The 16,033-nt window shown below is 49.2% G+C and overlaps 1 protein-coding gene across 1 annotated transcript in view; it reads right to left on the reverse strand.

Moving 5' to 3' along the window:
• JAG2 (jagged canonical Notch ligand 2) overlaps positions 1–346 on the reverse strand; it is a 72,580-nt gene extending 72,234 nt beyond the window's left edge. The window contains 2 exon segments of the mRNA XM_050898166.1: positions 12–175; positions 178–346. Of these exon segments, the coding sequence (XP_050754123.1) occupies positions 12–175; positions 178–346 (333 nt within the window).
• Between the last annotated feature and the right edge of the window lie 15,687 nt (positions 347–16,033).

Consider the following 16,033-nt stretch of genomic DNA (forward strand, 5'->3'; position numbering starts at 1 on the left):
CGCCCCCCTACCTGCACGCAGGAGGCGAGGAGCAGCGCCAGGCCGAGCGCGGCGGCGCGGGGGGCCCGGCTCCGCCGGCCGGCGCCCCGCATGCCTGCTGCTCCGCGCGGCCGCCTCAGAGGAGCCCGCCGAGCCCACCGGCCACGGACCGGCGGCCGCTCGCCGCATGGGCGGCGGGGAGCCGCCCGCAGCGCGCCGGGGGGCGCAGGGCATGGGCTGCCGGCGGGGCCGCCCGGAGCGCTCCGCCGCCGCCGCTCCCCTCCCGCGGGCTCCGCTCGCCCTCTGTGCGCCTCGGCTCCGCGGACACCCAACAAGTAGGTGCCGGAGTGACAGCTTCATTACCCATTCGCCGCCGCTGCCGCCGCCTTCATATTAATGAGGGGGACGGCCCGGCCCCGCGGCCGGCGGGTGGGGCCAGCGCCGCTCCCGCCGCGGCTCTTAAAGGGCGGCGGGCGGCGGCGGCGCCCCCGCCCTGCCTCGCTTTGCCCTGCCTTGCCTTGCCTTGCCTTGCCTTGCTCTGCCTTTGCCCTGCCCTGCCCCGCCGGCAGCGGGGGGTCTGCCAGCCCCGGGTGGTGGGGGATGAGGGGAAGCGCCCGCGAGCGGGAAGGAGCACGAGTGGGGTACGTGCACCCACGCGGGGTGGGAGCGCCCGCAGCCGCGTGTAAGTAGGTGGGGGGGGTGTGCACGCGCCGCTACGGAGGAGCGCGCAGGGTGCGTGCATCCATAGTGCTGGAGGAGCAACCATGGGATATGTGCATCCACAGCTGCGGAGGCGTGTGTAGGGTGGGTGCACCCCTGGCCATGGAGGAGCACATGGGGTACATGCATCCACACTCATGTAGAACTGCACAGGGTGTCTGCACATACAGGCACGGAACAGCACATGTGGTGCGAGCATACACAGTCAAGAAGTGCTTGGGTGGGAGCACCCTAGCAATGTAGGAGCATGCATAGTTCATGCACCCACAGCTGTGGAGGAGTGCGTAGGGTGGGTTCACCCACAGCTGTGGAGGAGTGCGTAGGGTGAGGGTGGGTTCACCCACAGCTGTGGAGGAGTGCGTAGGGTGGGTTCACCCACAGCTGTGGAGGAGTGCGTAGGGTGGGTTCACCCACAGCTGTGGAGGAGTGCGTAGGGTGGGTTCACCCACAGCTGTGGAGGAGTGCGTAGGGTGGGTTCACCCACAGCTGTGGAGGAGTGCGTAGGGTGGGTTCACCCACAGCTGTGGAGGAGTGCGTAGGGTGGGTTCACCCACAGCTGTGGAGGAGTGCGTAGGGTGGGTGTACCTACAGCTGTAGAGGAGTGCATAGGGTGGGATCACCCACAGCTGTGGAGGAGTATGTATGATGTATGCACTCACCATCATGGAGGATTGCACTGGTTGGAAGTGCCCACAGCCATGTAGGAGCACACATGGTGCATGCAAATGTAGCTGTGGAGGAGAACACAGGGTAGGATCATCTACAGCTGTGGAAGAGCATGCATGGTGCATGCACCCACAGCTGTGGAGGAGTGTATGGGGTGGGTGCACCCGTGGCTGTAGAGAAACACAGAGGGTGGGAGCACCCACAGCTGTGGAGGAGCACACATGGTGCATGCACCCACAGCTGTGGAGGAGCACATGGGATGCGTGCACTCGCAGTCATGTAGAAGCACAAAGGGTGCGTGCACCCACAGCCGTGTAGGAGTTCACACAGGATCGCTTATAGAGTGCTCTCAGTGACATGTGTGGAACACAGAGCAGATGGCCAAGTGGTGGATCATGTCCTCCTCCAGTGGTGGCTCAAGCAAGTATGAGAGTAACCGAGCAGAGATTTCTCCTTTAGTTTAAGCACCCTGTGATTTTGATCCCTGCTGACAACTATGAAAGCTATACATCCAGACAACTGCATGCTATGGATACGCTATCAAAGCCCGGATCCGCATTTAGGACCTAAGTTTTCCTTCTGTTTCTCTCCCTCCCCCCTCTCCCCATTTAACTCCTTAGTACTGATCATCCACCGGAGTGGACAATTGGAGAACAAACAGCTCAGAAATCAAAGGGCTGTCGTGTTCCTCTGCGCGGAAAACCTTTCACAGAGCCTCCCCCTGCCTTTTCAGCGCCCCGGCTGCCTCCCGTCCCTCCAGCAGCCAGCCGGCACGCTGCTCCTCTGCTATTCATGGCCAGCGTGCAGCTGCAGCTACTCTCCTAGGCTGACACAGCAGCAGCTGCTGTATGTGTGCCAGCTGGCTAGCCGCTCTCCAAAATCCTCTTGTCCGCCCCACTCCCCTTGCTTTCCTGCTTCCCCACCTACAGACCTGCTTCTCCTTCCCCACCCATGTCTCCCACTTGCCACAATCTGCTCCAGTTTCCTATCTCCCCACTGTCCTGAGCCTACCCCTCTGCTGTCCTGATTCACCTTACTTGCTCTCCAGGAAGCATCCCTTACTTTCCCTCTCATCCCTCCTGAGCTCAAACAGGAGCTCTCTGAAGTGGAGCGGTGAATATTGCCTTTAATTATTTCATGTGTCCTCTCTTTGAAACGGTGCCTCCCAACGTAACTGCATTCAAGCATTTTTTTGGTTAAGATCACCTCTGGTATAACCACCTTTAGAAGGCGGCAAAGGGAAAGCAGGGAGAGCTGAGGGAGGGCCAGTACGTTGGTTTGAGGTATTTTAGAGTTGCTACGTTTTGCTAATCAGAAACTCTGCTGTGCCCATACCCTTGCCCAGCTGCGCTGCTTGCTGGCTTCCAAATGGACAGGCAAATGCTCTTTAGTTTTTAATTACTTTTTCTGGTGGCTGAAGGGAAGGAGTTTTCTTAGACAAGCTTTCTGCCTAATGATTATTTTGTGGTGGATGGCAGCCAAAATATTTTGCAAGACAGGTATTTTGTTTGCATGTATCATCATAAACAAACATAAAACCTCATAATCTATGTTCAGCATTATGCGGTCAATATGCCTGTGGAGGAAGACATATATTTTTATCACCAAGCTAAGCAAATGTAATACAGAAGAAAGACGATCCAGTAGTTACAGCATATGCTCAGTCTCTACAGAGCCAAGCTCGGTTACCTGCTGTATCACAGAATTTCTTTGTTACCTTGAGCACACTGCATGCTCTTTTTGTGCTTTGGTTTCGCCTTTGTAAATATTCTGCAGTACTCAAAAACTCTGGTGCCATTTTAAAATGCCTTTTCTCGCTGTAACCTGACTTCACAGGAGCAGAGAGGGCAGGTGCAGCTATTTCCAGGCATTCTCTCTGCTCAGGGAAATTTTCATTTTATTCTTCTTAGTGCTGCAGCCCCATTTTCAGCCTGAACTCCTTAGTTCTCTCACTGTGGTTATTATTTCTCAAGTGCCATGGACTTTCACTCTATTCTTCAGGTATGGAAAGTTGTTTCATTATAGTTATGCACAGATAGTGATGGTTTTCAGGAAACGCAGCAAAAATATTTCTTAACACATAAACTTCGAGCTTTTAAAAAAGCCCGGTGGCCAGATCTGGAGGTGAATGCTGAGCAAGGCTAAGAGGAGCCATCCATCGCAGCTTGGACAACCTGCATCAGACCGTCCCTGTGGGACCAGCCCTCAAGGGGGACAGTCCAGCCTCCGGCACAGTCCCTGCCTTCCCACCAGGGCTGCCTCCTGCTAGTATTTTGGGGGAGATGAAGTTAGGTGAGATGAAAAGCAAAAGGTCCTGTGCAGCCCTTGGGGTGCCTTGGTCACTTCCAACAGACCACCAAACTCTTCTGCCAGGAGCATGGTGGCAGGATTTGCCCTCCTCTTCCTCCACCATTTCCTGGGCTCCGGACCCCTGCTGCAGGACAGCCTGCAGGACCGGGCTTCCCCCGCTCTGAGCAAGCGCGCTGGAGGTGGCTGGCTCCAAAACTCATCCCCAATCAATCAGCTGCACTCTCCAAGGCCTGCTCGAGGCCCCGGCTGCCAAGCGTAACATGTCTCTTCTTACACCCACACCTGCAGCCCAGCCTGCTGTCACCCAACCCGCTGCCTTTCCCGGCCGTCCTGCATCTGGCTGCACCCTGTGCCGGCAGCCATCCTTTCCCAGTGGGTGAGGCCGGGACCTTTCCTTCCCTGCTGCAGGGTCATCCTCCCCTCAGCTTCCCCAGAGAAGGGTCCCTGTGCCTTTGCGTTGAGTTGCGGGGCCGTCCGTGCAGTCCCGTGCAGGCAGGCACCTGCCTGCTGCTCAGGGGAAGTCGATATGAATTTCCCCATGCCGAGCACAAGCTTCGAGGTGCCCTTCTTTCACTCCCTCCCCACCAAAACAAGGGCTATCAAGACCTAGGTAAAAAAACCCATAAATATCCTCCCATTGCTGCTTCGTCCTGCTGCTGCTCCTTCTCCTTTTTCTGACAACCCCTGCTAAGGGCAGCAAGTGGGAATTGGGGGCTGTGCATAAGAGGGGTGGAAATAGGGCTGAGGAAGCTCATGCTTGACTTTAACCGGGGTTTGAGCTTCCAGTCAGCAGTTCCTCATCCTGCACAAGGGACAGGACTGGAGAACATCGGTTCCTCTGGCAGGGGAGGGATGTGCTCACCGCCAGTCTCAGGCAGGGTGGAGTGCCGGCATCCTGCACCTCCTCATTCCCAGCCCTCTGGGCCAGGATTTTTGCTTTTGTGTTCTGGCTGTGCGCTTGTGCTAAGTTTATGCCTGTATGCAAATCCTTTGCAAGTATGCTCATTAAATCATTTGCATAAAATATCCCTGGAGGATCATAGCAGCTAGGAAGGGGCAGGGTTTATCCATTTGCCTTAGAGACGGCAGTGGTATAGGGATGTCATTTGTCAGTATGTGTATGGATATGGACATATATCTCATTTACCCAGGCCAGAATGTGTCCGCTTGGGAAAGTTAAAGGCAAGAAGATCATTCTGGATATTATCCATCTGAAACTTGGCAGGGTAGGAGTTAACCCTCCCTTTCTGGCCAGAAAGGCTACAGCTGCCTGTCCTGAGAGCAAGGCATTGCAGGACAGAACCAGCTGTGAAGAATTAGTTTCTCTCCTTCCTCCTCCGTGAGAAGCCTTGTGGGCTGGGGCTAAGAATATGAATGGAGAAGACTGCTCAGGAAGAGAGCTAGAGGGCAACCAGAGGAGAAGGATTTTTCTTTCTCTCTTCTTTGTGGAACTTGGCTGGAGCAAGGTATTTTGAGCTTTGCTGTGGACTTGGCAGGGTAAAGACATGTCTTCTTTGACTGAAGAGTCCTTGTTGGATTTGTATGGGTCATGTAATGTCTTTAATGAGTGTGTACATGCATGTGCATGCTCTTCATGGAAGCAAAGCAGACTTGAACTGCAAAGGTGTTGTTCTGAAATATCTTCCAGTATAAGACCTGGGAGCGGTTTCTCTTACTAGTACAGCCCAAGAGAAGACCAAGTGGAGAAGGCATAAGGTAGTGCTTATATTTGTCTTCCTTCCTGACTACTACTGGAAAAGTAAAGTGATGCTTGATGGAAGTTGTGCCAGGAAGGGAGCTGAGATCTTGGCACCACAGCTCTGAGCTGGCACTGGTCTCTGTGGGCTCCAGAGCAGAAAGAAGGTGGTTTCCTATCGTTTCAACTTTGCTGCCTGGCATGCTTTCTGCTTTTGGGGCCTGGTCTGCTGCCAGCAGAAGCATATGCTGAGTCTGGCCTGAGAAGTCAGTTGGTCTCAGTTTGTACAGCTTGGTACTAAAGGCCAGCAATACTAATAAAATGAAGGAGAGCTACTGAACACAGTCTCTAAGAGTTCCTCCCAACTGATCACCTCCCATGTTTCAAAGCCTGCCTAAAATGTTAACACTTGGGTTGAGGGTCGAGGTGTTAACTGGTCACTTGGGGGAAAAAAAATTAGAAAACCAGCTCAGCTGATCTGACTTCTGAGACTCAATCCACTCCCTTAAAAGTGAAGTTCTTGCTCTCCTAGTGCCTTATCTTCTTTGTGGATTTTCAGAAGACAATCCATCTGAGAAGCCTTCTCAAAACTGACTGAACCATGCTGTATCCACTATCCACAATGGGCCTTTGCTCTTCAGGTTCATTGCAGTCATCCTCAAAGAAACCTCTACCTATGACTTTCCTGGTGCATGAATCACAGAAAATAAGGTCAGAAGGGATATCCAGAGATTATCTAGTTTATCCCATTCCACAAGGAAGGACAAACAGCGCCTGCTTCTTGCATAACAGATGGGTGTCCAACCTCTTCTTAAAAACATCCCCAAATAGAAATTTCTTAGCTGTGATAACCTATTCTAGTGGTTAACCATCAGAAAATGTATGCTACTGCATTGCTGTGCTTTGATCCCGCTTCTTGACCTGTTTGCAATGGATGTGGAGCACAGCACATTCCCTTTCTCTCTGCTGCTACCCTTTATGTATTTGAAGATGACTGTTGTGCCCCCTTCTGATGTCTCTTCACAATGAAGAAAAAAAAAAGTATTTTTCTGGTCTTATATGATTGTAGACCATATTTTCTAGACCCTTGATCATTCCTGTGAGAGACTACTGTAGTCTCTCTGCCCCTGTTCCTCAATTTTCTTAAAATCCAATGCCCCAAAATGGACACAGAGTTCCACTGAGATCTTAGCAGCACTGGATGAGGTGAGAGGAACACATCACAGAGCAGGCAGAAGTCACTCCTGGCTATGTGCGTGAGCATGATTTTCTTTTTTTTTTTTTTCCTTCTCTTTACTTTCTTGCAACAGCATGATGTTGTTGACTTCAGTTTGGTTTGCCATCCACTGAGCAGATTTTTAGCCTTGGAGCTTTAGATCATGTTTTCTAGTTATGAGAATGACGTGCAAGTGTCAAAATCCCTAATAAAGGATAGGGTTTATTGCATCTACGAGTTCTTGCATACCTTGCTGCCCCAGTGACAGGAAAAATATCTGGGTGATTTAACAAATTTGCGTTAGCCATTACTCACTTCCTTGCTATTTTCCAGATGTTTATAGAACATTTCTTTATTTATTCCAGTTCTTTCTGGGAATTCAGATGAGGTTGGCTTGTGCTTTATTCTTCAGCTCCTCCCTTTTCCAAAAAGGCATTATGTCTCCCTTCTCCAGTCTTCTGACACTTTGCTGGTTCTCTGTGGGGTCCCAGAGAGCTGCTAACAGCCGTGAGAATTGCTTCAACAAGCAGTCTAAGCACATAATATTTAATCCAGGTAAGTTTTCTTCACTTATTCTTTCTTCTTTCTACACTGAGATCTTTCTCTGTCATCCGTGGCACTAATTGTGTTAAACATTTGGGTGCAAATGGTCTTTTAACTGAAAGCTGAAGTGAAAAAGGCAAGTACTTCCACTGTCTTCACATCATGCATTGCTAGCTTTCCTTCCCTGTTGGGTAGTTCTTCCATGGCCTTCATGTTACTGTTAATGTATTTTATGTTTTCTTGATGCACTGTTGATGCTGTTGGTTGTATTTCTTTTTGCATCTTGACTTTTCTTGTTTGGTCCCTACATCTTCAGCTTATGCATTTACATTGACATGCAAGTGAATCTCTTTTCCATTTTCTGAATGCACTCTTCCTTGCGTTAGAGGTCAACGAAGTAGTCATGATTTAAGCAAATCGTCTGTCTCTTACGACAGTTGCTTTCCCTTCTCTGGTGGGATTGTTTGAATTGATGTCCTTACCATTGTTTCTTTAAGGTGCTGCAAACTTTCCTGAATTCTCTTTTCTCTGAGACTTGTTTATCATGATTATCAGTTCTATGAGGTTTTTGAAATATGGTTTCTGGAAGTCCATTGTATTTATTTTGCTGTTCTCCTTCCTTCCTTTCCTATGACTCGTGAACTCTGTTGTTTCATGGTCATTCTCACCCAAGCTGCATTCCTCTTACATGTTATAAGCGGTTCCTTCTCTTTGGTTAAGAGTCAAATTTAGTTCTCATTTGGATTATATATCAAGGTTTTAATCTCTTCTTATTTATTCCTTATGCTGTTTGCGTTATTTCATCAGGTGATCCATTATCCTCTTCAGCATCCCTCCAATGATTTTCTTATGAGTAATGGTATTTCCCCTAGTTTATTATGCCTCTGCCCAAGTACTTGATGCTTGTATTTACCTGTTCACTTTTGAAACCAGTCCTTGTGGATCCCAGTTGCATTAATTCAGCAGGTCAAGGCGCAGAGATGCTCTTCCTGCCTTGTGAGTTGAATGCTGGCTCTGATCACCAGTTCTTTTTCTTGGAACATCCATCCAGGTTCAAGCAAGTCAAAACCTTCCTGGTGATACCACCTGCACAGCCATGCATTAATTTCCAGGAAAAGAGTTACAAGTAGCTGATGCCACTCGTGACCAAAATAGGTAGTGCTTTATTCATGGAAGGAATTTTCACTTCCTCCTTTCATACATGAACTGGTCTGACCAATGCTAAGAAAACCCACTCTGGATATGTTGGTTCTAGCCAACTGCCAACACGTCAGATCTCTAATTCCCATGGAAAATTCATAGGGAAATTATCCGAGATGCAGTTAGAAGTTTATCTATCTAATTGAAACCCAATCTAGATTCAGACTAAGCCACTGACATCTTGGATAATCTGTTGTCAGAGGAGGGAGGCAGGGCAGGAGCTGTTGTAGACCAGGAGGTACTGTTGTCCTGCTAAGAGGAGGTGGCAGAATTCAGGAAAATGCAATAAAATATCCACATCTGTGGAAAGGACATATTCAATGAGTAGGGAGGAAAGCAGACATCTATCTATGCGATGAATTGTTAAGGTGCAATGTATTGAGGTATCAGACGTATGTACATAGATATAATGGTACATTTCTCTTCATACAAAGACATTCCTTTCACCACATTAGCCATGTGATTGGCCTTCACCAGTTCACGGCTTGTTAAACTTAAATGTGAGTAAGGTGGAGAGTATGGTAGATGACAGAAGAAAAAATATGAGGTGTTTAAAGCTATTATTCCATCTTCTTTGTTTGAAAGCATCCTACTTACCGTCAGTGGAGTAGGGTTCATGCATTCCTCACTGATACTAGGCTCTCGCACAGCAGCATCCTCAGCTGATGCTGTCCACTACTTCTGGTCACCTGGAAAACCTTCCCAATGCTGGAGGAGAAGGGACTGCTTTTTATTAGGATCCTCTGTCACGTAGGGACCACTGTAACACAATGTGCTTGGAAGTAAAGCAGTCAGACCTAAGGAAATGCAGATTTGTACATCTGTTGTCTCACCAGTGTGAGCATCATGCCAGTCCAGCCTCAGGAGCGGAGATGCGCAAGAGAAGCTCTTCCAGTGCAAAGGTCCAGTAGTGCGCTTACACAGTGACACCGATTTAAAAAAAAAAAAAGACCAATAGTATGACATTCCTATAGATTTTTTCCAGTTACTAATGCATTTATTTGAATCGCTGCTTGATGCATAATTTGATCTGATGCGCATGTTCCTGCAATCTTTCTTCTCCCTCACTGGCACCTCCAGCCCCTTATATTTTGATAAATAAAATCAGATCTCTTTCTAAAAAATTCTCTCTTTGCGCTTCTGTATAGCTGAGGTTGTCAGAGAAGTGATCGTCCACATCATAGCTCTTGAACTAAAATACTTGTGCTCCTGTCTCCATTAACACTTGGATCTCGGTCAGTCTTTGACTTTTCTTTCAGCCAGTGCCTTCCAGCGCTTTCTGCAAGAAGGCGATGTGCAGGAGCAGACCTCTAGCTTGCAGAAGACAGCTCAATTCATTTGAGATAAGTGACTCAGAGCCAGGACCATGCCATCCATTGTGCTGGATCAGAGTCACATTCACAATTCATCTGTTTATGCCCTGATTAACCATTCAAATAAAATTTTTATCACTCCTAGTTAAAAGCAGACATAAATGAGAGCTTCCTCTTCTGAACGAGAGACCTTGCTCCAAAACAGAATTCCTTCTTCCTGGAGCCAGGCAAAATAACCAAGAGGGGTGACAGATGATTCATCTACCAGCGCTCTCCATCAAAAACTGCAGCTAAAACAAGATTACTAAGAAGAAGAGTGCTATTAAAGGAGGAAACTGCTGCTGTAATTTTGTTAAGGAACATGAGATTATTTAAAAGCCTTTTAAAAACTGTGTTTGTTCTGGGAGAGGAGGGGTGAGGAAGGATTTTAGAGGAAGGGAGAAGGGAGAGAGATTATTAGTCTTTCTTGCCTATAAAGATTCATGCTGCTTGCTTTGCCCTAGCCAGCAAGGGTAGTGATTTCAGAAGCCATTGTAAGTCATTACTCCAGGCCTAATGAATAGGACACAACCTGCACTTTCGCTTTGCAGAGGCTGAAAGCATGGAGAAAAAAGGTTGTGGGGCGTAGAGGATTTGGTGCACTATACTGCACATAATTGCAGGTTAAGATTTTTTCCAACCTGCGTTTTTGTTCCTGGCCATGATGATCCCTAGCATACTCACACAGCGGCAGTCTCACATTTTTCAGTATTTCTTTATAAACTCTCAAAGCCATGAACGAGCAAGCCTCAAAGCATGTGCTTCTCTTCACTCACCCATAGCCAATTTTGCACCCGCTTAGCACACGAAGCAGCGATGAAGCAGGTAGTGAAACAGGCTGCCACCGCTTTCAGCAGGCTCCACCGTATCTTATTCACGGAGAATTACACAGCAAATACATGTTAGTGCAGTGACCCCGTAGGAAGCGGTGCAGGGACCTACAGGGCAGAATCCTGGAGCTGGAGGGAGCAGGGATTTGCATGAGTCTGCTGGGACAGATCTGGCACTGGCTGCAGACCTCAGCCGGGGACTGCTGCCGGATTTGGTCTGCCCCCGGTGCGCCGGGTCTCCCGCAGAGCTGGGCCAGCACAGCTGTCCCTGGGATCAAGGGCAGAGCCTTCGCCTGGAAAGTTGGAGATCCCATTCTGCTTCTGAAAGTGGCTTCATCACATACCAACTAGATATATTGTAGGTATTATTGAGAGAGATAGAAAGAGGATTTGTGCCCTGCAGACCCAGATCACTGGCCAGGAGTTATATGTAGCCGCTCCAAATGTGATTCTGCATAGAAAAAGCTAAGGGACCGAAGGGATCGATGAAGCCAGATGCTTCAGTCGTACAAAAAGCATTTTGTGTACAGTGTCAACTTACAGTCAGAGCTGTGCATTTTGATCAGATTTTCAAGGTCAGATGGAAACTTGATGGTGATCCGGTCTGACCTCAACTGGTTTTCAGGCTTTCACTCCGTTTGCTGTTATTAAAAGAGAGGCTCTGCAGCAGGGCTCCCCACGTTCAGTTCAGGAAGGGCCACTCACTGGGCAGGATTTGGCCCAGGGGCTGCCTAACAAACTGAGAAAACACTGCTGAGCGGCAGAGAAAAAGCTCTGGGACCCAGCACAGGTTGTCTCTGCATTTCTCCTGGACAAAGGAAGAGTGCTCTGGAATGGAGCTGATACCTGTTCGTTAACTGTGTGTTGAAGTTGCACTGCTATCGTAAATTAATGGTATGTTTTAAATGTGGAGCTCCACTGAGCAGAATGTTACAAAACTTTGGCTTTGTAATGTGGTGGGATGGGGGGTTTGGGGGAACTGTGGCAGTTCTGGCCTTCAAAAAAAGAAATGTTACACGAAGGAGCTTGGAAGTTGAGAGAGGAGTTCCAGCAATGAACAATTTTGAATAAAAAGATTGAATTCATGCTGCAAAAAAATGTTCAGGATGTGGCTTGTTTTCTGTAGTTAATCCCTTCTAAATATTTAAGAGGAAAAAAGAGAGGGAATGGAAATGGTGCTTTGTTTAAAAATAGGATCAGAGGTTCTACTAAACACATGAAGAAATCCCACAGTTTATTGTACCCTGGGATCCCTCCCCTCAAACAGGCTCACCCCACTCGATGCAGTCCTGGAAGAGCCAAAAATGAGTTTGCATTTTAAAAATGTACATCTAGGATTTGGTAGCCTCCGAATTTGGTTTTAGCCCTCAAAGTGCGTGTCCAAAGCATACGTCGCACACAAGCCGTGATGTATGTATGCAAGGAAATGGGGATCAGACCTGCTGTTACTTTAAAGTGCAAACTGACCCCCGTCTGGAGGGAGACCCCCCAGCTCCTGTGTCAGACCCACCGTACGGCTGGCGCAGCCTCCCCTCGCTGCCATGCTGTATGAAATCTCCCTCCGCAGGCCAGCAACATGCCTGGGGCCTCCGAAACCCTGGATCCATCCAGCATGGACCAAAACACACGGAGTTGGCTGCATGCCCAAACGCAGGGTTTTGTGGGTGTATTGTGTCCTTGCATACATTTCCAGGCAAAACATATTACACCTAGCTTTGGATGCCAAACTTTTCCAATTATGAGAGAACAGTAATTCACCAAGGAGTAAGTATTCCTTCAATTTCCTTTGCTTGGAAATCATACCGAGAATCTGTTCTGAATGGAGGCAGATGAAAAATGCTACGTGTTAATGCATATTCTGGGTTAGCTGTCTTTGTTAAATTAGAATGAATGCTGCTCATTTCCCATCTGGTCCTCTTTGACATTACTTCCAGAATATATTCACAGCTCTTATTTGTACAGTACAAATGGCTGGCTGTAGTACCAACTTTACCTTTTATAGGCTGCTAAAATGTTGATGCCAGATCGCAAAATAACGTTCTACTTCTAGGAGGCATCTGTGGACATTACTTGCTCCAACAGCTTTCTTTTTTTCCTCCTCTTATTTTCTTTAAATGTAACCATATATGTGAAGTGAGTTTGTTGTCAAACCAAGTGAAAGTTGACGGTTTGACAGCCCTGGAGCCTGCAATCTTCCTCACGCAGCGAGGATGCAGCAGACAGATCAAGCAACGTGCTATCAGCCTTCTCATCTCTTCTGCACAGCCTTCCCCGAGGGCTGAAAGAGCAGATATTTCTCCATCTGCAGCTGCTCGTTGGTGCCTTTGCTGGCTGCTGTGCCGAGGGATTTTGTGCTCTGGATCCCTGCACACTCTGGGTTGCCCTGAAAAATACCAAAGCAACAGAAACCAAACAGCTCTCAGCCAGTGCTGAATCCGGCGCTGCTAACCTGAGCTGGTTTTCTGATTATTCCTAAATCTTCCCATCCGTGAGTGTTTGTTTCTGGCGGTTTCCTTAGCAGGCTCCCCATTCCAACAACCTCCACCCCTGCCCTCCGATGCGTTTCAGACCTACCTCGGTAAACAGAGTGTTGTGATCCGAAACGCCCACGTTTGTCTGCCTGGAGTGACCAAGGGCTGCAGCACTGCGCCGGGAATTCTCACCATAGCAACTACTGGCATTGACAGAACTTGGTACTTATTAAATAGGCTGTTTGTTTACCTCTCAGGCTGTGAGAGTAGACTACAACCTGCGGTGAAACACCACGAGCTGAACAATGCTGGGCTGCCACTAGTATCTTCACATGTAAAACAGATAATTACTGTGTTCTGTAAATGAAACAGATACGGAAAGCCTGCGTTGGGTAGGAGTGTTGAAGATGTAGGGTGACACGGTATTATTATCGGAAGATCAGCAAGCATGCTCGTCAGACGCTGCTAGGCGGTCTTGATGGATCCAGCAGAAAATGAGTCCTGCCGGTCACATCTCCTCGACAGACGATCTAAGTGACTGTTCACGGAGATCAGTTCACGGGCTTAGCAAGGAGCAAATGCATGGGGAAAAAAAAAAAGGAAATTATTGGTACCCTAGCAGAAAATAAGCAAGCTTGCAGGTAGAAGCTTGAGCTCAGCGCTCAGCCTCTCAGGGATCAAACAATGGAAGTGGTTTTTAAGATGTTGTCAATGCCCAAAATGCAAAATTCCATAACTGTGCAAAAGTGATTTTCACAAAACACCTCCTGTCATCTGTGCAACTGTTTCAGTTCCAGCAATGCAGCATCTGCCAGCCTCTGTGCAACCCTATGCTTCCAGTGGGCCATAACCTGGTGTGGGGCTGCTGTAAGCTATGTTCAGCAAAGGATATAGGTGATAAAAATAGGAGGAAGCACTCAAGGTCGAACCTCTTCTGCCTACCCCAGAGCTGCCCAGCCTCCTTAGCAGTGCCTTTGTCAGGGTAACGGCTTTCAAGACCTACACAGGGGTGCTGCTGGGCACCCACCACTGCTCGGGCGGGAGCAGGTTGATGCTCAGCCTCGGCACAAGCTCTCCGAGCTGTGGTGTCCCATGGATGCTGCGCACTGGGTGCCAATGGCCCATGCATGCACCCTGGCAGCAAAGCCTCAGGGCAGCCCTGTAAAATCAGCTAATGAGTTCCCAGCACAGCCAAATCCCAGGAGAAGGGGCATGTGCATGCATGGCCAGAGCACAAACTGGGAGTATCGAGCATTGAGCATGAGGCATCCCGTGGCACGTGGCTGCAGTTTCTGTCCAGCACCCGAATGCGTTGCCCACTCTCCCACACATCCCCTACAAGCCTGTGATCTGGGTGGGAATTCCTGCCTGCCCCTGCCTACCTGCTGCCTGAGCCCCACTGAGGCCTAGGATGTTGTCGGCAATGAGGGGCCCAATCCAGGCAGCAGCCACAGCGCATGGCTGTAAGACGCTGAAAAAGGAAAGAGAAGCCATACTGCATAACCCCCATCTGGCATCCCCATTAAAAGGGATCAGGGCTGCTGCTCAGGTCCCTACGCTAGGCAGGGAGGGGAAGGGAGGTGGGCTGGAGTCACTTTCCATACCATCACCTACTTAGAGCATTTCTGTAAGAGGGACAGGTCCAAGCCCCATCCCCTTTGCCTTTTAGGGGAGCACAATAGCTGTCCGGTCACAGATGGGATGCTTAGGACTTCGTGCAGGCAGGTGCTTGTAGGAAGGGAGGGCAAAGGGGAGCCTGGAAACCAGCCTCCATAGCTCTGCTGACTGCAAAAAACCAAGTACTCCACAGGCTTTTATTAACACTTTTCCTCAGGTCTTACCTTGAACTAACCTCTCTCCCTTCCTTAGGCCATAACTCTTGCTCTTTTTTTCCCTAACCTTATCACTTTGCTAATAGCCCTCTCTTCTGTGCAGGTGCTAACCCTTCTTTTCACTTACCTGAAGTAATTAACAAAATTAAACTCAAGAAATTGTGCTCGAATATCCCTAGACTGGAACTGCTGCTTCTCTTTCAAACCCAAAGAAGGGCTTTTAGACCTGGAAACCTACCTGTTTTCTCTAAGCATGTGAGCTTGTCTGATGAGGGTCATTATATCTCCCTACAACCCTGGCCTTGCCTAATGGCAGGGAGAGGAAAGCCCTGTGCTCTTGTCCCTGTTCCCCCAACTCTTTCAGCATCTGTTTAATTTTAAATGCAGTGTGCTTTCCTTAGGGGTGCTCTGAGCATGAGGCTGGGGAGCTGTTTCCACTCCTCATCTCCTGGCTAACGAGAGCCTCAGTTATTTTTGTTTCAGCATCAGCAGGAGGAGGGATGGAGAACGCTGCTGTACCACAGCCAGGCACGGGTGCCCTCCTGAGGGACTTCCAGTGGGTTTGGCTCCTCGTCTGAATGTGCCCATGGTGGCAACCAGGGGGTCTGGTCCCCACAGCTGGGCTCCTCCCTGCTCACAGCAGCAAGGAGATACCCCAGAAGGCAGCGGGGAATAAATTGCTACCGCAGCAATGGTTTCAGCTACCCGGATCTTGGGAGGGCTTGTGCAGGCTGGGCCACCACAGCTTTGCTGCCACCACCCAGGGCGCAGCTCTGAGCACAGCTGATCTCACCCAGACCCACACCGTGATGTATGGGGTAGCATTGCGGTTCACTTGGACATCACAGCCCCTCATGACTTCACTATCCTCTGGTTCTGGGTGCTCGACTTCAGACGGCAAAGATTTCATTTTCTGAGGTGCCAGACTCTCCTTGCTCTTGCTGCGATCAGGGCAGAGCACAGCAGAAGCATCAAATTAGAGATGGTTAGAGAATGGGGATAGCAGCAGCAGCATACCCGGAGGGGAGAGGTTATTGCTCTCCCTTTGAAAGGACAAGGATGGAGTTCAGTGAAGGTATGAGGATTAAGCAAATGCTAATGGTGAGCATGCAAACGGGCGATCAGATTAGAGGGAGAGTTGCAGGCCCTTACATGTGGGGACAAGCAGAATTGTGGGCAGCTACCGGCCACAGGGCTTTTGCTGTGGCTGCTCCTGCC

Source organism: Gymnogyps californianus, chromosome 5 (assembly GCF_018139145.2).
Source record: "Gymnogyps californianus isolate 813 chromosome 5, ASM1813914v2, whole genome shotgun sequence".
Lineage (NCBI taxonomy): Eukaryota > Metazoa > Chordata > Aves > Accipitriformes > Cathartidae > Gymnogyps > Gymnogyps californianus.